Source organism: Mytilus galloprovincialis, chromosome 2 (genome assembly GCF_965363235.1).
Source record: "Mytilus galloprovincialis chromosome 2, xbMytGall1.hap1.1, whole genome shotgun sequence".
NCBI lineage: Eukaryota > Metazoa > Mollusca > Bivalvia > Mytilida > Mytilidae > Mytilus > Mytilus galloprovincialis.
This window is the reverse complement of record NC_134839.1, coordinates 48,198,052-48,221,346: the sequence shown is the minus strand read 5'-3', so window position 1 is coordinate 48,221,346 and position 23,295 is coordinate 48,198,052. Positions and strand designations below refer to the sequence as shown.

Sequence of the window (23,295 nt, the reverse complement as noted above, 5' to 3'; positions counted from 1 at the left end):
TAAACAAGTATGCATAAGCGTAATGTGTTATACGAGTTGCAAACCCTATGTGATGGGGACGATATAATAATAAGCAAACGTGATTTTCTTTTGAAAATATATAGTTATGGAGAAAAGAATATTTAGATTAATAACGCAAATCTAGGCAAAACAATCGTCTGATATTTAATGATTGGCTATTAAATAATTTTAAATTTATTGACCCATAAAATTAATTTTATGGTTCAACAAATTCAAAATAAATTATTGTCATTCATTATAAATAAATTTCTATCAAAAGTAAGGCTCAGAGAACTTTTTTTGTTATCTATATTTACAATCACAACGTAAACACGTGTTGGCGTATGAATACACAACGTCAGAGTGGGCGTGTCACCATAAAAATTGACAACATTGAAAATAAAAGTAATACTTTCAACCAATCAGAAGACAGTAGATACACCAAATTTATTTATTAAGGTTTTATTGTGACTAATTTTTCAAAAAATACTCGGAAAAAAAAATATTTCAGGGCTTACAAGTCCTTGCAGATATGGGACTCTTTGCGCCAATGATGAAACTAGCAGACATGATTTATAAATGGCAAAAGAACGTTTATACACTCAGTTTTGATTATGTTTCTCAAAACGTACCCGGTCCTGATTGGATAGGTAATATTATATTTTTTACTGACCTGATGAGGTAAACCTTTTTCAACTGTTTATAGTACGTTCTTATGTTTTACTGCTACACCACTGTCCCAGTTTAGGGGAGGGTTGGGATACCTTTGATATGTTTAACACCCCCATATTTTGTATGTATGTGTCCCAAGTCAGGAGCCAGTCGTTTGTTGCTGTGCTACATATTTGTTTTTCGTTCATTTTTTTGTACATAAACAAGGCCATTAGTTCTTCTCGTTTGAAATGTTTTCCATTGGTCATATCGTGGCCTTTATAGCTGACTATGCATTATGGACTTTGCTCATTGTTGAACGCCGTACGGTTACCTAAAGTTGTTAATTTCTGTGTCATTTGATCTCTTGTAAACAGTTGTCTCATTGGCAATCATACCACATCTTATTTTTTTATAATAAGTGTAAAGTAGTTGACTGTCAGTATCCTTCCATATACCGTTGAAAAAGTATGTTCCACGTTGTATGATTAAAAAAATATATATTTCTTTATTCTTTAGAATAAAATAGTGCATCTGATGTGAAGACCAATTACGATGATATAAACTCGAAACATTTGTATTTTTGAATGAAATGTAGTTCATATATTATCTCTTATTTAAACTGGAAAAGAAAAATATCAGACTTTTGAGATTTGTGTAAATTCTAATTCTGATTATTTTGTTACTAGGAATACAGCACGGCTGGGATGTATTTTATGTATTTGGTGTACCGACAGTAGGACATCCAAAGTTCTCCTATACAGCACGTGATGCAGAGGTTTCTAAAAGGACGATGCAACTCATGAGCAATTTTGTCAAAAAAGGGTATGATATTATATAGATACTGCCCTTGGATTAAGGTGTTAATGTAGGTTAATACACGAGGGAAAACATAATCACCCATGATGAAGTGTGTTACTCACCCTGACAACTTGATCAAAGGGCTATACTTTTTTTTATTGTAATGAATGCCTAATGATATAAGTGTGTATTATGTTATTAGATAGACAGCTGTGAAAAGATAAGTCCTATATTAAGATAGTTTACTAAAAGGGTAACCAAATTTTCTATAACGACAAATACCGGCAATCGTTGGATAGACATTGTTAAAATTAACGTAACAATACTAGTATTCAGCAAACTGATACAAATAAAAACAATCAATGGAATAAGAGCAATAAACAAAACAAATGCTGACTGTACAAATGTATACCTGCGGTATAGTTTTGGTTAATCATGGAACTTATTTAAAATAGTTTAAAAAAAAGCAAAAATTAGACATACAATAGAATCTTGTATATATAAAGAGCAAGTAGATAAATAAAAAATATTAATTACACATTATATACGTTGTAGCGACGACAGTTTTTTTTAAGTTTACCAATTTCAAAGAAATGAATGAAAAACTGGTGTAAAATATATTCCGTTTATTATAACAGAAGTAAATGTGAAATGTATTGCAATTTACAATAAATAGTAGTTAAATATTCTCTATGTTTTCAATTACCTATAAAATAACTAATCTGTGAAGTTATTTATATTTATATTTTGATTAATTCTAGAAACTGGCGATCCTGTGATTTGAAATTGAGGAAGTACAATTCTGAGAGAAAGTCAATCAACAAACTGAATTATGTCAATGGCAAAACAGTTATTACCAACGAAATCAACTTTCAACAACCAAAACTTGACTTTTGGTACAAATATTTGTTTCCCTTTAATTTCAAATGTTCCTATAGGTATAAACCATACAGACGTTATATGTAATGTATTCGTATATATCATACCAATAACGATATGATGAAGAATTAAAAGTAATCTATCACATGGAATTTGTTTTATTCTTTCTATGATTATCAGAAAAGCCTTCGATACCAATAATCACATTTAACACAAATTTGAGATCAGTTATTTTGCTTCCAAAACTTTTTGAATAAAAGCTTTTTTTTTTTGCTACTTCAGATGAAATAAAATTGAGAAAGGAAATGGGGAATGTGTCAAAGCGACAACAATCTGACCATAGAGCAGACAACAAAAACTGCATTATTTCATGAGGCTAGAATTTAAGTAAACTGACCACTTTACGACAGAAAAATGTTTGATGAATTGTTAGGAATTAACACGAGAAAAACTTAAAAAGGTCTATGATTTGAAACAAAATCTACTTAAATCTGTTCTTGTTCATTGTCTTTGTTGTGTTTTGTGTTTCTTTGTTTGTTTGTTTGTTTGTTAGTCTAATTGTTTTCTATTTTAGCTATGGCGTTGTCAGATAGTTTTTATATGTAATGTATTCGTATATATCATACCAATAACGATATGATGAAGAATTATTTTAGAATTTTGCGTTCTAATGTCTATTTAGTATCCTTTACATCTCTTAACATACCTATGTAGTCAAATCTTTTTTTAGCATATATACAAGAGGCCAAATCACCTAAATGGGTATATGTGGTCGACAATATATGTATTAGGTAAAAGAGGGAATTTTAATGAACAGTAAACAAAGACCTAAACATACCACTAGCCTCATTTGAAGCATTCCTAGCAAATAAACTGATCATAGATAGCAGGATTGATATTTTATATTTGCGCCAGTTGAAGAGCACTGAGGACAAAAAAATATGGTTGCTGTTTCCATGCAGGTGATCACATATTTTATCAATGACGTGTAAGATAACAGATGAACTCTGGTATGCTAAATTTATAAAGTTTATTTCAAGATTTACTGCTGGCATTAAACAACACTATTTTCCAGTAAGTGATACTGACTAAAAGTGCCTCTATTTGGTAGATTTTAATTGATTGGGTATCTGTTTTATCAACATTTACTATTAATTTTTTAATCAAATAAATCAAATGTTTAGCTCACCTGGAACAAATGGTCAAGAGAGCTATTCTTATTGCTTGGCATCCTTTGTTCGTGATTTATTACAAAAATCGTTTCTGAATCTACTAGGCCAAATTGATCCAAACGTGGCCACCATTATCCTCATGAACAGTCTAAACAGTATTCTGTTTACCTAGCAACATGATTTAAAATATAGTTTCTACAAAGAATTTGATACCTCTGAAATCGTTTGTCGACTCTTTATAGGAGTAATTCAACATATTTCTAACATTTTTTTGTTTCTAATATTATCTTTAAAACTACTCAAAAGGGTAAGATAATACAAACTTCAAGAAAAATTCAAAACAGAACATCATTTCTCCATTGACAAAATCAAAAGCTCAAACACATCAAAGGAATGGAAAACAACTACCAGGCATTTTATTATCCTCTCACTTGTATTTATTGATAGTAAGTTTGAAAGCAACATAAGCAGGATAAGCTCTTCCAATATGTCAGCTCTTGTCATGTTTTTGGCCTTTGAAAATGACTTTATTTTATCAAATTTATAATTACTTGGTAAATATTTTGGTGGATAAAGGAAATTGCAAAGCAAAAAACAGCAAAAGTATTTAACATAGCTGAAATGTCACTTGATTCCTTAGAGATAAAATATTGAATTTGACATTCCAACTTCAAATGTTTTTTGAAAACTATTTGTTCTGTGTCTCAAAAGGCTGCTAGGGCGTAATCATTTCACGCTACATATAAACCAAATTATGCAAACATTCCTTATCATGTTGGGTATTTAACATGTGCAAGTAATTTGATACTCTTTTTTTATGAAGAGAGTGAGTGTTAACAAAACATAAAGCTCGTTAATAGAATGGAAATCTATTGAGAAATTAGAACCGATGAAGAGACAACACTTAAAAGGGATGCACACAAGAATCCTAAATCAAAAGAAGATTGCTACTATGGATGTTCTTCATCTTGGTATTTTTGGAAAACGAATATAACTAGAAATGACTGAAACAGCAACTAAAAAGGAAGGAGATTAAAATACATGTATAGAGGGCAACATGCAAACTTCACCAATATAGAAGTGTCATGACAACAAACCAAGCTCTAAATCGTCCCGAGTAGGCCTATATAAAAAAAAAATTAAAATCAACGATCTAGATTAACTTGACTAGACCCTTGATACAATTAAATTACTTCTACAATATATATCATGTAGAATATTTAATTTTAGTTCTTGTGTATATTTCGGAGTTTAGTATGACGTCCATTATCACTGTACTAGTATACATATTTTAAGGGGCCAGCTGAAGGACGCCTATAGGTACAGGAGTTTCTCGCTACATTGAAGACCCATTGGTGGCCTTCGGCTGTTATCTGTTCTATGGTCGGGTTGTTGTCGCTTTGACACATTCCCCATTTTCTTTCTCAATTGTACTAGTATATAATGCTCTTAGGGTAATCCTGCATATCAAACTTGCTCAAAAATAATTTAGTAATTGAAAGCTTTATTTTCGTATTTCGATGAATGTTTATTTATTGTTTTTTTGTGGGGGGTGGGATGTATTTACTTCAAGTTTTAATAAAAGGTTTTCAAAAAAAAAAAAAATCCTTCATTACTTTTTATTTTTCTGGCTATAACTTGTCTTTTAACTAATACAACATCCCATCAAGTTGGCCTTCTTAACTACCGTTATTACTATAAAAAAGCATTACGACCTAATGTCATCAATTTTAATGGTTGATTTAATAAAGCTTCTTTCATTAAGTACTTTTTATACGAAAAAATGGTTCGTTTACATTTCAAAGTATTTACATATCCTACTTATTTATATGTCTTTACAAATAAACCTGTTGCAAAAAAATGCATACAAAGGTGTAATATTACGATACATTAAGTAATTATGCACACTCAAATGTAGAAACAGGGATGTATCTCGCCTTTCTGTATTATTTGCGCTCTTTGTACGATTAGAACCTTTGCAACAACTCTTTGAGATACCCGTAGGTGGTCTGATGCAAGGCAAAATTTCTGTCCCTATCCAATATACACTCATTTTCCAGTGGCAGTCGAAATTTCCTCGACCATCATCCCGAATGGCCTCTATTATGACAAGACTTACCTATTTTATTTATTGCTAACTTGTTCTCGTCCTGAACATGCATGACATATTTGCCACTGGACGTTAAGCAACCAACAATTAATCATGTATTATTTGCAATTTTATACAAATGTTAAATCCAAATTACAATATCTTAAAGTGTAAACTTTGCAAAACATTCACTGTCAATGAACCATGACTTATACGAAGGATAAAGTAACCTCCATGGAAATGAGAAAAGTCAATGCTTATGAAACTGCTACCAACCATCATTGACGTATCGTCAGTTGGACCATTTACAAAGACTAAGTACAAAGAACTAATTGGTATATATGCAATGTCTACAAAGCAAATAATACAAGGAGGCATTGGATTATAAATAGATTCTAGTTTCAGTCGTTGTTTTCCTTTTTACGTACTTTCAGACCATTATGCATGGTATTCTGTGAGACATGCACTTAATTCATTTGCAGCTTTCCATTTATTTGACTTTGTGCTATTTTATTCATTTTGTCGTACGACTCTTTTCGGTATTTGTGCATCAATCTTTCAGATTATTTGGCTTTAGGTGAGCCTGGTGAATGATGGTTTAGGGGTTCAGTTTGGACACAAGAAGTTTTTACTGTGTTTTTTTTTCATTGTTATTGTTTTTTTGTTACCCCTTGTATTTATACATGTGTATTTTACTGAATTTGTACTTTTTAGGAAAATTGTATGATTATACAGTATTATGCATTAGCATTGTATGTACTATCAACTACAAAAACAAATGTTGTTGCCATTTTTATCAGATATACTATCAATTACAATAATGTTTTTGCTGACGTCTTTTTTTTTACATATATTTGCATCTTTGTAGATCATTTTTTGACTATGTTTGTGATGTATGTTTTTGATGCTAGAGGCCAATTATTGTAACATAAATCAATTATGTCTTTTTGGTTTGCTTACCACAACTTTCTATATTACGGAACATTAAACAACTGTCCTACATATACGAGATATCGATAACTATGAAATCCACCTTTTCCTACCGAAAATGACTGTACCAAGTTAGGAATATGACAATTGTTTTCCGTTAGTTGCGTTTGTGTATAATATCTAACGCTAATGTTAGCTCTTACGGGTTTTCCCCTTTTGGATTTACTTTGAAGCTTGTTTTTTTTAAACTTTTATCTAAGTATTCCTGCTCACTTAAATATGATTGCACTACTGAAGGAACCTTCATATATATATGTATATGACTCATTTACAAGCTATCTCGATTTGAAAGTTAATTGAAAGTTTAAAACTAATGCATAGAATATAACCCCCACTGGAAGATAACCATTCAAATTGTCACATCTTTTTTCCTGTGTACAAGCTTCCGAAACCATGTAACCTCAAGTTTCCAAAGTATTCTATAGAAACACAATATAAAAAAAATAAAAGGGCTTTGAAACGAGATATATTTATGACTCAGAATGTTTTTACTGCAATGAAATGTACAATAAATTATCTTTAACTGACACATTCACGCCATGGTGTTATCAGTTTATTTTTGATTTATGAGTTTGACTGTCCCTCTGTTATCTTTCGTCCCTCTTTTACACGTTGTTTTGTGTTAGCTTCACCATGATAAAAAATTTCGACATGCTAATTGTTATCAAAGGTACCAGGCCTACAATCTTATACACCATACGCGCGCTTCGTCTACATAAGACCCACCAGCGACGCCCAGATCATAATAGTGTAGAAAGACAAAACAAGTACAAAGTTGAAGAGCACTGATGGCCCGAAATTCCAAAAAGTTGTGCCAAACACGGTTAATTCTATTTATACCTGAGACAAGAAAATCCGTAGTATTTAGAATTATTTGTACCCTTGAAAAGAGTAAATTTATAAAAATGACAATATAATTGATGCTCATGTTAACACCGAAGTTGGGACTAACCACAGAATAAAATCGAACACGTTAACAAAACACAAGACAGTACACATAAAACAGCACAAAAAAACCTTGGATTACTGTAAACCAACTTATTTTCGCGGATACTTTATTTCGCGTTTTACCCTTTCTTGACCACTTCGCGGCTATTTAATTTCGCGATTTTCTGATTTACTTGATGAAATTTAATAAGCAAAGATCCAAGGTTGACATATTCGCGACGATTTATATTCGCGTTATTTTTCTACTCGCGAAAGTTGGTTTACAGTATCACACGATAATAACGCTACTAAAGGTGACGTCACCGGTAATTTCAAAAAAATGTTGATATTGTTCAAATTAGGTTAGTAATCATGGTATTTGATGTATAATATATCGATTACAATTTTATTTAATATAGAATTGTGTTAGTAATTAGATAATTAATTGTGTATTATCTAGCTATGTAGGTATTTTTTAAGTTGCTCAAACTAAAATCTTATAAATGAACTTGGTAATAAATTATCTTTACTTTTGCATACGAATAGAATATTCAAAAAAAGAATTACAACTACTAACGACTACACATTTAACAATATCCGATCAGAATTACAAATACAACATCATAACTAAATACATTAATTTTGGATAGCAAAGACCCCTGACACGTCTTATAGTAATGGGAAATCACACCCAGCAAAACAGTAAAATTCGTGAATAGTTAAATCTGTTTCACAGATAATATCGGATATGTTCCTTACATCGAATATCCCTTTTCATGAATGTGACCTACTGAATTAGACTATTTACCGGGTTTGTAATAACATGAGCTACACGACGGGTGCCACATGTGGAGAAGGATCTGCTTACCCTTCCGGAGCACCTGAGATCACCCCTATTTTTTGTGGGATTCATGTTGCTTAGTCTAGTTTTCTATATTGTTTCTAGTGTACTACTATTTGTCTGTTTGTCTTTTTCATTTTTTAGCCATGGCGGTGTCAGTTTATTTTCTATATATGAGTTTGACTATCCCTTTCGTATCTTTCACCCCTCTGTTCGTAACTGAACTATATTTGAGACAATACCTAGTTCATAGTACTTAAGAGTTAAAAGATTTTGTTACTATAATAAAATATCATGTTATACAAGAATACATAAAGAAGGTTTATTTCCGGATAAAACATCAAAGTTAAGTATCCACGTTTGACATGCATTTCGACATTATTTAATGCAGCATGTGTAAACAAAGTTATAGATATATTACTACGATGTATGAGTATCTGATGAAAGGTTGAAGGGACATTGAAATAATAAGATATCTAATATGCTGTTGCTGTTGATTGAAAATTTACGTCAGATTAAATAAAAATATTGTTTTCAAGTTCAATTCAATCAATGTTTACAAAATTCAAGGGAATTGGTTTAAAAAACCAAACCGTATGCGTAGATATGTCGAGCAGACTCTACTTTGCATCTGATAACATTAGATATACAACCGTGAAACGTATCCTTCACCAGTTGAAGCACAGACGCACTGTATCGGTCAACCAATTCGAAATGATGACTATAAACCTTTGTGGCTTTGATTCAGTAACTTTTCTTCATATCACTTAGAAAACAGGTTGTTTTTGCGTATTGATAAAAACCCTGTCAATGAAATTGGTATTGTACCATATTAACTTCAAACATTTCAAATAAAATATATAAAAATAAGATGCGTTGAAAATGTTCAATTATAAAAAAACGCTAAGGTTTTATACCTCATTACAGAGTTTAATTTCTTTGTACTTGGCACAATGTTTCGGAAATTCGGCCATTTTAAACGATCTACAATTTCGTATATTAATTGTTCTTTACTCAAATCATACAACAGTTTGGTCTTTTGGTGTGCACATAACTAAATATTTGAAAACAATTAAGCATTTATATCCTGGTCGGTGTACTTGTTGTCAAATCAATTAGGTTCTTACATACAAGAATGTTCATGAATAAGAAGAGTTTCCGAATAAGGAATTGTTATTTTTTTTCTCAGTCATATTAACGTATAACGATATAAGTGAAAGTACTAGCTACGTCTTATAATGCTCTCTTTCATCTTGTATAATCAATTATAAATACAACATTCTCGAAATTATGGGGACATTAAGGGTGCTCGTCGTGCATGTTATTAACTCTCCGCTGATCTTTTCCATTTATTTTTCAGCTGTCTGATGTTTGTTTTAGCATAAAGAATAAGAAAAAACACACCATTTTAATCTATGTAGTGATAAAACCTCAAAATAGATTTTAATCATACCTGCAAATGAACAAAACCTGTCGCAAAACAAAAATCACTTGTAATTTTACACATGTTACAATTACATCAAAGAATACGCTATTTTAGGATTTAAAAACTGCATATGTACTGAAAGTTATTTTTATTAGTCATTTATTAGGAAGTACATGGAAAAATCATCAAAGAACCAAATGTCTAAGATTTTGATTTTGTTGACTTTTGTTTTCAGTACGTCCAAGTGCTTTCCTACATGCATAAGAAAAACACTTTATGGAAAAGTCCGTGGAAAAATTACTATCCGGGTCCCGCAAGTAGAAGTGGAGGAATATCTTGGTGTTCCATATGCATCTCCCCCGACGGGTTATCTACGTTACAAGGTAGGAAAATTATAATTATAAAAATGTCTGTTCCGCCATTGATACTCAAATTAAAAATTGAGGAACTAAAATAGCAGGGAATTGTTATTGGTCAATTCATTTTAAAGAAATTTAATTAGTTTTACAAATATAATCAAATTATTTGCACATAAAATCAAATAATTTACAAATAAAATTAAATATTCTTAAAAATAGTTCAATAAGTCATTGCAAATTAAATGAACTCTCAAAGAGATTTTGAAACACAAAAAGCGATATACAAAATGTCAATGAAAAAATCTACAGTCTACATTATTTTAAATTGAGTAGAATGTACGCCTCATTTGTAAAGTAATTGGATGTTAGTTAAAGTGACCCCATTCTGATACTCTGCCTAAATAGTCGTGTTTGATTAAGAAATAGACCTAAGATTTGGCATTACCAATAAGGGAATAAAATGTTGAATGTATTCTATCATGTAAGCATCAATAAATAAAACAGGATGATATTTAATTAAGTATCATTATTATTTTTTATTTATGTGTTTTTTTCATTTCATTAAATGTAATGTAACATACTAAAAGGTTTTCTCTTTTTTCAAATTATTTGCACACATATATACCCCAATGACTTTGATAACATTCATGTAATTAACAACACGGCGTAGTTCATAATACATCACAAAAAAAAAAAATAAAGTACAAGACATGATAATTATGTTTAATTTGAATTATGGTTATTCGTAAATGAATAATCTTTAAACAGGATAAAAATGTTTTTATGGTTTCAGTATTTCATAGTGTGTTTGTCGGACATTTTATGACTGTAAGGTTTTTTTTCAAAATAGTATGAATGATTTGTTGACAATCAGCAAATGTAGCGTGAGAATTCAATCAAAACAATCCGATATCGAATTAATTAAGAAGGAACACTAAATAAAAAGGAGGCAAGATCTTTGTTATAGGAAATGTTTAAACCTAACACTTGATCTTATCCTTTTTATGCCCAACCTACGATAGTAGAGGGGCATTATGTTTTCTGGTCTGTGCGTCCGTTCGTTCGTCCCTCCGTCTGTTCTTCCGTCCGTTCGTCCCGCTTCATGTTAAACTTTTTGGTCAAGGTAGTTTTGGATGAAGTTGAAGTACAATTAACTTGCAACTCAGTACACATGTGCCCTATGATATGATCTTTCTAATTTTAATGCCAAATTAGTGTTTTGATCCCAATTTCACGGTTCACTAAACATAGAAAATAATAGTGAAAATTTCAGGTTAAAGTTTTTGGTCAAGGTAATTTTTGATGAAGTTGAAGTCCAATCAACTTGAAACTTAGTATGCATGTTCCCTGTGATATGATCTTTCTAATTTTTATACCCCAATTTCACGGTCCACTAAACACAGAAAATGATGGTACGAGTGGGGCATCCGTGTAATATGGACACATTCTTGTTTTGTAATGCTTTGTGAGTCCCCTATGTTTTCATCACATGAAGAGTTCAGCACTTAAGGATTGGAGTTACATATTAAATATAAAGTGGTAATAACTGAAATTGATTTTCAGTTCCAAAGAATGCCCTTTGCATTAACTATATCTAGTTTTACCTAACCGTCGGACCGTTGTGATATACGAATTGTGCATTAATATACATAAAGGGTATAGTGGTATAAAAAACACAATGCTTGCAATAAATATGTCAGTCAGAATTGAACTATTTTTGTTTAATGCTGCATAAATAAAGACAACAGTAGAATACCGCTGTTCGAAATCCATCAATCAATTGAGAAAAAACAAATTCGGTTTACAAACTAAAACCGATGGAAACACATCAACTATGTAGTCCTGTCATGTAATTTTGTCATTTTAGTGTTTTATTTAACATTTCCATAAATGAGCGAGCATTGGCTAGCCACAAAACCAGGTTCAACCCACCATATTCTTCAATTTCCTTTACCAAGTCAAGAAATGGCAGTTGTTATCATATAGTTCGTTTCTCTCATTGTGTGTGTGTATGTGTGTGTTGCATTGTCTTTTGTTTTTTGGTTGCACTTCAGTGTATCTGTTGTTTCGTTCTTCTGTTCGCTAAAAGAGAATTGCATTTGTTTAATAATATAACACTTTTCTAAGACTGTTTCTCATGCCCTAATCAAAGTAAACGAACATTTTTATCTATTTGTAGAGACCAAAGAAGCCTATAAAATGGAATCCTCGCATTTTAGAAACAACCAATCTTCCACCAGCATGTCCCCAGTTTGAACTGGACTCCGTACAATTTCATAAACCAGGGTTTAACAACTTTAACGAAGACTGTCTATACATGAATATTTATGTACCAAGAGTATGTTAATATCTAATCTTATGTAAGAAGAAAATGCTACAAAAAACTAACAGTGTTAATTTCAAATTGGGAAATAAATTGATTACCTGATTCTTTTTTCAGAATGAATAAATAAGACTGAAATAATTATACAAATTTGAAAAAAATACGGTTTCGAAGACACTCGGTTTTAAATCTACGCATTTCTTTCCAACTTTAACACACACATTAATGATATATATCTATAAGTGATTATTTTTTTCTTAATCTAAGGTCAATAAAAAGGCATTACCGATTATGTTATTTATACATGGAGGTTCCAATAGAAAAGGAATGGGAGCTATGTTCGATGGTGACATTTTAGCTGCACATGGAGAAATAATTGTTATTACATTCAACTTTAGACTCGACAATTTAGGTAAGATAGATCGAGACAAAAGTAGTTTTCATCTCAAATAACCTAACAGCTATGTCAGTGCGCAAGGCAAGAGTTTTAAATATCGAAATCCAGTTTTCGTCAGGAACGTTTGAGCACTATAGATTGAGATGATAAATACTAAAAAAAAAATATAACAGAAATGCTAAATAATGTATGTTCAATCCCTGGATCCAAGTGGGATTCGTATTGCTTATCTTTATGATTCTTTTTTGTGTTTTTTCTACTGTTGTTTGTCTTTTGGTCTTATCTTTTTTTGCCATGGCGATTTTTGTTCATTTTCAACTGTTGAGTTAGAAAGTCCAAATGGTATTTTTTCCCTGTTAAAATACACAAATTTAACATATCAAGGCAAAAAAAAATTCCTAAACTTTTCTTAACAATGCTTGCATCATTTTAAAATTCGATTTCAATTATGAGAAGATTCAGTGGAACTTATTCTTAATCAAAACAAAACTATTGAAAATATAGTCGTCATCATGGGTTTGTTGTCCATCACAAGCGTTATTTTAAAACTAATCGGCGGCCTATTTTTTGTAAGTTGGGTATGTCAAATCCAGATAAGTCATATTTGGTTTTTGAATAATCCTTGAAACTTCCACTTGAATGGTAAGTTTCAGATCCTCTGTTCTCAGTATTGTTTATTGTTGAAAATAATTAGCGTATTTAAACATATGCGCATCTTGTGCAAATTAATTGGTATCGTTTATGTTATTGCATAATCATTAACTGCCCCTGTTTAAACGTTTCATATTATGTTTGTTTTGTATTTACAATGCTGAACATAAATTTCGTCTATGACAAACATAAAACATAGTTTTATAGCTACTTTGGTTTTCAACAGAAAGCCTTTTATATGAAAAAATACAGATAATAATTGCAATAAATACAAAATATGGTTTTCAATTATACGTTGATGTTTATCTCATATAACATTATATTTTCTCAATTTTAACAGGATTTTATGCGGATCCAAGTAAAGGTGTAAAAGGCAACAATGGTCTGATGGATCAAGTATTGGCCATGAAATGGATACAGAGAAATATCAAGTATTTCAATGGTGATCCGTCTAAAGTTACCATATATGGACATAGTGCTGGAGCTGGGGATGCTGGTCTGCACTTACTATCAAGTTTGACTAAAGGTATAAAAATAATAAGAAAAATGAACTATAAAAGTTGAATACTGTGGAATCATTATTATTTGTTGATATCAATACAGGTGAACCACGAATTCAAATATTTAACGAATCACAAATTTTCTATAGGCTATGTATGCAGAGACTGACAAAACCACTAAATCGAAAATTTAAGAAAATGCGAGTTTTGCTCAATCCACGAATATTGATAACAACAAAAGTAAACGAACCCAGAGTTTTCAGTCTGTTTGAAAAGTTTGAAGTCAATTAATCAATATATTTTGATTTATTTCGGCAAATTGAAACTGAGACAAAAAAAAAAAACATTCACTCTCAGATACAAGCATAGTACTAGCAGGAGATGCCTATAAATACGTTCCACTAGGCGTCAATTTAAATGCAGTACATTTTGAATGTTTTCACTTGTATTTTTGTTTTCGGTGCATTCATGGTCGAAATACTAGACGTCGTTCCTCATAGAGTTTTCTAATTGTTGTCACTCCTATTTGTTATTTTTATCGAAAGGTACTTTCAATTTAGTTTTGCAAGCAAAGGCTTAGATTATAATCAGAACACACACGTTGATATCGATTACCAAAAGTCTTAATACAAGAGAACTATCAACCGATTTAAAGGCTATGTCTGAAGTATGATATTTATCTTAATTATAGATATACCAGAAAAGTCTAATTTGCAAATAATATTGCGTCGTATTTTCTATAGTGCTTTTTCACTGAGTCTGGAGACGCGGGTTGAATGGTGCAAGAATAGCAAAAGACGGCCAACCTGTCTCCATTTTTCGCGGTTCAAAGGAAAATAACAAAACTAAATTCTAAAAGTAAAGTCCCTAATCATATGGCAAAACCAGAAGGTCAAACACGTCAAATGAATGGAAAACAGCAGTACTACTCCTGATTTGTTGCAGACATTTCCTTGTGTAGCACATGGTGAATTAAACCTGCTTTCATATAATTCCGTTAGTGGTTTACTTGATTTGTATACACATGAACTAAACTAAATTATTAGATCTAAAAATTCGATAAAACATGCTACATTCTATTATCCAAGCGATCCGAATAAATATCCAAGGGACCAATTATGCTGGTTTTGTTTACATAGCAATCTTATTTAAAACTTTAATAGAATATGCCTCTGTTTAGTTATATACAAAACTTTTGAAACAACATACTTTATCCATCTCATGTTTTCACACGGGGTCTTATAACAAATTACACAAAGTGATACAAAATTGTATTGGAATTAATACGGTGTTTGTTCGAAAGTGCTTTTTCCATTCAGGTTTATTTAGAAATGCAATAATCCACAGTGGAGCACCAATTTCGCACTGGTTTCTATCACCGTGTATACAAACCAGTAGAGAATCAAAAACTCCAGAAAACTGTCGACCGGGTACCAGTTTGATCACAACAGAGCAACAAAAGGTTAGTAATAAACTGTTCAAGAAATTTCAATTAAGATCTAGAGTATCTACAGATAACATAGGAAAGGAGATAACATGTTATATTAGAATTCTATAACTTCTCTGTCTTTATCATATATGTTTATGATAAATGTGATAAAGTAAAGAAATCGTATAACTTTTAATCATCTTTTCAATTATTTAAACAATACAAATATGTTACCTTTTATTGTTTATCTCACCTCAAATGTATATTCACCTTCACATTACAAATAAATATAATGTGTTCTTACATGTTTTGGGGACATATTTCAAGATTACTTAAATATGAATTCGACATCAACGTTATGAACCCTCGGAGATTAACAATTTCACCAGAAAGAAAAGATGTAAATATACCAGGTACGATGATTAAACAAAAAGAAACAAGTAACTATACACTTTCAATAAGTCTGTGAAGCCACAATATATATAGACAGATAATTGTAATTTTGAAAACTTTTCTTATGTAACATTAAAAGCTGGTTGTTAAAAGCTATATTTCAGGAAAAACCTCGTTTATTATTGATTGAATAGTAGTGGACAAACGAAAGGTATATTTCCCATTTGGGCATATTCTGACGTCACGTACTTAGACTCGCATAATCAAACTATGAAACATATGAAACGTATCATCTGAATGTCATAATCAATTTTATTTCAATAGGAGAATTGGGTTGTCGTTGATGGGGAATTTCTAAAAGGCAGTCCCGAAAAACTTTTTACTTGCGGGAAATTCCACGCTGGATCAGTATTATTAATGATGTCTAGGGATGAAGGACATCCATTAGATATATCAAGTATGCATTAAAAACACTGATATGCCTACATTTATATTTTCAATATTTTTCTTTCAAAATTTGAAAATTAGGAATAAAAATTGAATACCGATTATTTTAGAGTTTTTGTTTTCATGGGTTCAACCACCCAATTGCAGGTGATCTACATACTTAAAAACATTTATACATACATAACCATTTAACAAATTTAAATAGATGATTTCGGTTTAAAAAAAAAAATATTTAAAAAGTAAATAACAATAATACCGAACTCCGATAATCAGCGGTAAAGCATAAAAACACTTTCCGTACTCATAAGACAATGTGACCCAGTTATACAAGATAAATCCAGATCTGAAAAAAAAAAAAAAAATAGCAAAGAAGACGGATATACTTTTCAATTACGAATAGAAATAATAAATAATTTCTCCAATATTTTAGCATACAAAGAACTAGATTTAGACCAGACAATCAGATGGTATGCTAAAAATCTGTTTGCAGAAAGATTAGATTTTACAGGTACTTAAGATAATAATAATGTAGATTAATTGAAAATAGTTATACCAAAATTGTCAAGTGGTGTATTGTTTTTATCAGCCAAAATTTAATAGACATTTTCAAAAATGGAGGTTTATAACTTAATCAAGCAATAATTGATTGAAATGAATAGGTTTTTCAAAATCCAAATTAGAAATTTGAAATTGAAAAACAAATGAATAACATTGAGAAAACTTAAAATTTACTGTGACTTGACTGTTAGTGTTGCTCTCCACCTATGACAACTTATTCAAAATTCTAACCAAATCGCATTTTGTTTTGAATTGCTATAAAAATGTCAAAAATAAGCCTTCATACAATTTTTCTTTCGAAAAGTCTTCTATATTCATATGAACTAAGACATCATTTGAATTTAAACATTTCATTTTCAGTAAAATATATGTGAAATAACAATATGTTTTTATGAAGTTTCAATGAGGGATAATCAATTTTTTTTATTTAAAAGTCTTTATCCAAAAGAATAATGGTGTAGGTTATCTCCAATGAAAACTTATTAACAACATATTGTTATTTCACATATATTTTACAGAATATCAGATGTTTTAATTCGGATGATGTCTGATTCTTATAAATAAAAAAGACTTTTCGAAAGAAAAATTATAATGAAAGCTTAGTCTGGACATTTTTATATCAATTCAAAATTACTACCTTTAGCATGACAATAACAATAAAATTTCTATACAAACTGTTGGACAGATTATTCACACCAACATTACAGTCGAATTAAGGTGGTATTCAACACTTTCACTAAAATTAATTTGGTTCGTTTAATTTTCATAAAAGTTTGACAAAGTATTTACTTTGACCCTTTTACAAAAATATAAAAATTTCAAAAATTTTGAATCAACCATTTTATCAGAAAAAATACACTGGTTATATAGCAGTTTGAAAAACACCAATTTTGACCACTGAGAAGCTTAATATTCCCTTAACAACACAACGTAATCATAACGTTTAGCTGATGTTACAGAGTTATCTCCCTGTAGTGTTAAGTACCACCTTAAAACCTACCAGGATTGTAAGTATTGTTTATTTTATCACTGTGCACTTTCACGACTTGACTGAACAGATTGATCAAATTTCTGACCAGATGAACAGTTTGGTTATATAAAACAAATTTCAATTGGGTCAGAATTTTGAACAAGTAGCAAGAAGCGGAGAGAAACACTAACAGTCAATTCACAGTAAAAAAAAAGAACAATTTTTTTTTATTTGTTATGAAAAAAAAAAAGGAATTGTAAATGTAGAAAGTTTTTTTTCTCCCGAAAATACCCTCTGAAAAATGATTGAAACTTTGAGCAACACAGGTTCTAGTTAGGTCGACGAAAACATTGGTTATCAATTGAATTGGATGAAATAACATTATCGGTACCAATTTGAATGACAAGGTTCGCTTTTCGACCATTAATGTCTCTTCAGTTATCCCCGAGCTAAAAACTAGATTAATTTATATATCAATTTAAACAAATTCTACGTTAATGTCTTTTTTTTTAATGAATATTTTTTTTATTTTAAAGACAATGTAAAAAAAGAAATAAAAATCTGGGAGACAATGAATCTATCAAGATATCCTCAAGTAAGTTGACATAATTAAAAAGGCAGATTTCAAACGTTGAAAGAGTCAAAGTCAAGGAGCAGTGTCCCTTTTTTACGCGATAAAAGGAAATTGTAACGTCAATAAATGTTCTAGAAACCTTTATTTTAGTGACAACGACCACATATCGATTTCATTAAAAGGCAAAAAATGCCAATGGGATATTCAAAAGTCATTAATCAAAGTCAAACTAACCAAAGCAAAAGAAAAAACCTAGAAAAACTACAATATAACAAGTGCATAGAAAACTAAAGTTGATCAAATGACAATCACCAAAACAAAAAATCGGAGGCGATTTTAGGTGCTCCGTTGAGCAGATTCTGCCTCTAATGTGACAAACGTTGTGTTACTACAGTAACTATAGACTTCGCTGATAACTTATCTCAAGTGATAATTTATTACGTAATAGAGGATTAATTATTGGTAAACAAACGCCTGAAACAAAACAAAACAATAAACGAAAAAACAAATATTACAGACAGAAAGAAACGGCAACCACTTAATCAAAGGGTTTGCAACTCTTGGTTGCTTAAGGCTTATAACTGCAATACGCGTGAGAATTACAAAGATTATATCCCCTTACCTAGTTTACCCTTTAAATGAGAAAAGTGTGTCTGTGTGTTTATTCCTCCGCATCCGAGGAAGTGGTATTTGCTTAATAACTGACAAATATAAAGTAAAGTAAACAGTAGGTCTTCAAAGATTACCAAATCAAGCCTTACACAATTTGAATAAAACGATTGATGCATTGATTGTGTTATGACGTTTGCACACGAGAAAAGTGCAATGCCAATACAGAGCAAAATAATTAAAACGTTATTTGATATTCCATATTCACATTTATTTGAAAATCATAAAAAAATGTTTGATACCATTAAAAGCATGATTTTAAGAGTTGAAAGGAGCGAAAAGATACGTAGGAAATTGTTTTATGACCCCTTCAAGTTGTCTTACACTCTCGTTGTCCTCGAATATAAACCCTTACCAATGCTTATGTAAATCGCATATTTGTTTTTATGGTATATAGATTTTTATCAATAAAACGACATCAAAAATGTTATTTTATATCTAATATTTCTCAAAACAAAAACAAAAACCGATGGCTCATTCTATTTTAACATGGAAGACGGGAAGTGTACCCAAATTTCTTTTAGTCACGTTTGTATATACATATTAACTAATTGCTTGCATAATATTAGAAAGATTGAGAAGTAAGGGGGCTCTCACCATTGCCCTGTGCCCTTTGTCCTAACATTTTGACAATTTTTAGCTGAAAAGTGACAAGCTAAGCCCTCCGTAGTTATCGAATATGACATTATTCTGGAAAATCATTCTAAAACAACCTACACACATATACAGAGTCTAAGATTTAGTTGAATTTTATGGACATTAAAAGACCAGGGGTCTCATCCTCATTTAAGCGGTCTCAGGTACGTTTTTACTATTTATTTCTTTTTGGGGCTTTTTTTAAAACAAGCAAGTAAGAAAATCGTTAATTCTAATAGCCGTGCAATTTACTATAATGGGTAGAATAGCGAAATAAAAACAAATTGGTTTACTGAATCATATTATAATTTCAGGCCTTGCAAGTCAGAGCAGATGTAGGAGTCTTCGTGCCAATGATGAAGACCGCAGACATGATTTCTGAATGGCAAAAGAACGTCTACACTCTCAGTTTTGATTACGTTTCTCAAAACGTTCCCGGGCCTGAATGGATAGGTAAGAGATATATAAAAGAAGAAATGGTAATATTTCCAATAAAACAACAAGAGACCAAATTTTTTAGAGTCTTTGTTTTCTTGTAAATATTAATCTTGAGTGTCAATTAGCCGTTTCAGAATCTAAAGAATCATGGGTAATTTCATTGTTCGTACCCCAAAATGAAAATAACACCACGTCATTGGTTAAATTTCCATTGTTTATGACATTTTTAACCAATCAGGACGTTGTGGTGTACACTTTTGAAAATATTACCCAGGATGCATTAGATTCTGAAACGGCGAATTAGTTGACTTTCAGTATTATTCCTTATCCCTTTAACAAGTTGGTCCAAAAAAGATATCATAAGTGGTTACTGTATTGACTTTAAGTTTTAAGTCTTATCCTTTAATAAATTGGTCTTTCGTGTAAGAAATAAAATTATCTTTCCTTATTCATTAAAATTGATGAAAAGAAAGTTCAGTTGATTTGAAAGATAAAGAATATCATATAAACTCGAGGGATGAGTATTTCCTTTAATTGTATAGGATAGTTAATGAACATGTCAGCTCTAATGGAAACATTGAAAGTAAAAAAAAAAATATTATATATATTAGTACGATTACTAGAAAGTGTAATAACATTAACGGTACCAATTTTTCTGCACCAGGAAAACTTTGATTATGATGATTCTATTATTAGGAGTACAACATGGGTGGGATATATTTTATGTATTTGGTGTACCGACAGTAGGACATCCAAAGTTCTCATATACAGCACGTGATGCAGAGGTTTCTAAAGTGACAATGCAACTAATCCGCCATTTTGTCAAAGAAGGGTATGATATATATTGGTTTAGCATTTATAAGTTTTCTTTTACCTTAACATATATATGACAAAAGTTTTATTTTCCAGTACAATAAACAAACAACGATATCATCTATACCATTAACATGATTAATTAAGAAATTTTGGCGTCGGGATATTTCTGCGGTAGCATATATTTTATCTTTCTTTTTTCTTGAACTAGAGAAAAACATACATACAATCCTTACCTCAAAGGTCATGTGTTTTATTTTGGTGTGTGTAATTTTGGTGCTTCGTCAAACTGATGTGTTAAATGTGTCTCTGGCAGTACATTTTAATTTATTAGAGATCATTGAACAGAAATTCATAGTGTTTTCTTAACCATGTTAGAAAACTGACAATACGTATTTTTATATGTCTTATACGTTAAAAAAAGACAATAGAACCTGCAATTTCGGACTTTTTAATGGTTTAAAAAGGATTTTTAATAATACTTACTAACAAATAACTTCAGAATAAATGAATGGATAAACATTAAATACGAATATATATTATCCTTCAATTTTAAATAATTCTAGGAGTTGGAGATCCTGTGATTTGAAATTGAGGAAGTACAATGCGGAGAAAAAGTCAGTCAACAAACTGGATTATGTCAATGGCAAAACCGTTGTTACAAACGAAATCAACTTCAACCAACCAAGACTTGACTTTTGGTACAAATATTTGTTTCCGTTTAATTTCAAATGTCCCCATAGCTATAAAGCATACAAAGGTTATAGATAATGTATTCATGTATATCAAAGAAATAACGATATGATTAAGAATTAAAATTTATCCATCATATGGAATGTGATTTATGTTTTCTATGAATTAAAAAGCATCAGATAAAGATGATCCTATTCAACTCCAATCAAATTAGAGATCAACGATTTTGCTTCCACTGACATAGATACCATAATCATTTTACCTTTTACCTTTTTATTTTTTGCTGTTCTTTCCATAGTCAGTTTGATACACATCCCCCACCACCACAACCACCACCAACAACACACACACATACGCACACATACACACAATCACCATTGTTAATGAATCGAATAAACTTTTTGTTTCCCGACCTTAATCGATCTTTTTATGATGTCCCTCACGCCATCATAAATATAGTCCAAATGCTTGCCCTTTATTTAATGTTGTTCGAAAATTTATCAGTTAAATAAGTTCCAAAAACAATCAAATGTTATGGACTCCTTCAAATTAATTGTTCATGTTTTGGTGATGAACTTGAATCTTTTTTCACTCTAGGAAATGGCAATTCAAGACCAAATAGCGAACATTGGTTGCTGTTTGCTTTTTATTCATTGATCTTCAACTGTTTCCCTGTTTCTTTACATCATTGGCTTTTAAATATTTTGCTTTGAGCGTTGCTGATAAAGTTTAATCCAGAAAACGCTTGTCACGCATGAAATTCATAAATTGTAGTTTGCATTTGTGATAAAAAAAGAATCTTGAACTATTCAAGTTATCCTGAAGTGAGTACAAGGACAAAGTTAATATTATGCAAACTTAACATGTGGAGAGTACACAGTCAGTTTAAATTGTCAAAGCAACCGAAGTAACCTAATAACTACATGTTTATACAGTTTGAAAAGAATTATATTCTAAGAGCTGACAAGGTAAACTTTGCCACTGTGAAATTTTATCATTACGTTTGGAGACGCTTTTAGTCATTTATAATCTGGTTATATATTCATCTTTGCATATCTTACAGACAATAACAATCAGAACCAAGGAGTAAACAAAGACTCAAAAAACCAAAGGACATTTGCATCAACAGTTATAAATAATAATTAAGAAACAACACGAACTCCACAACAGATTCGTAAAGCTACAAAATAAAATAATCATAAATTTCTATAAAACAAAATCTGTCTGCACTGGGGATCCTTAATCATTAAAATTCATGAGGGCTTAAATATATGAAATGCAGTCGTAAATACTTCGTTTATACGAATTAAAGGTTTGGAAAATGATGACTTATACATTCATTCCGAATTGGTTAAGGTTATGTGAAATTCTATACAAATCTATGTGAGTATTTTTATGTGCTGGTATTTTGGTTGTTTTATGTAATGTATCCGTTTTTATACTGTAGTTAGTTAGCACTTCGGTTTTATCATGTATATCTATTATATAGTCATTTTATATAATTTACTGTTTGCAAAAGTATGAATAAGGATGTACTTATCCCAGTCAGAAAATCCTCGCCGTATTGACCACAACTTTTTGGAACTTTTGGTCCTCAGTGCTCTTCAACTTTGTTTTGGCTTTCAAACTGTTTCCTTCTGTGCGTCACTGGCTAGTACTGTGTGGACGA

At 30.9% G+C, this 23,295-nt stretch overlaps 2 protein-coding genes across 2 annotated transcripts; both read left to right on the top strand.

Moving 5' to 3' along the window:
* The first annotated feature begins 8,742 nt into the window (after positions 1 to 8,742).
* On the top strand, positions 8,743 to 16,022 carry LOC143062048 (neuroligin-2-like). Its single transcript, XM_076233897.1, is given in 7 exon segments — positions 8,743 to 8,777; positions 10,012 to 10,159; positions 12,315 to 12,475; positions 12,674 to 12,870; positions 13,847 to 14,032; positions 15,326 to 15,468; positions 15,993 to 16,022. Coding segments are annotated over 7 exon segments (900 nt in total).
* A 130-nt stretch (positions 16,023 to 16,152) lies between these two features.
* Positions 16,153 to 21,769, top strand: LOC143062269 (cholinesterase-like). Its single transcript, XM_076234012.1, has 6 exons — positions 16,153 to 16,285; positions 16,706 to 16,783; positions 18,340 to 18,398; positions 19,997 to 20,135; positions 20,817 to 20,952; positions 21,500 to 21,769. Exons 1-6 carry the CDS (start codon positions 16,246 to 16,248, stop codon positions 21,702 to 21,704), a joined length of 657 nt encoding a protein of 218 aa, XP_076090127.1. The 5' UTR covers positions 16,153 to 16,245; the 3' UTR covers positions 21,705 to 21,769.
* The last annotated feature ends 1,526 nt before the right edge of the window (positions 21,770 to 23,295 follow it).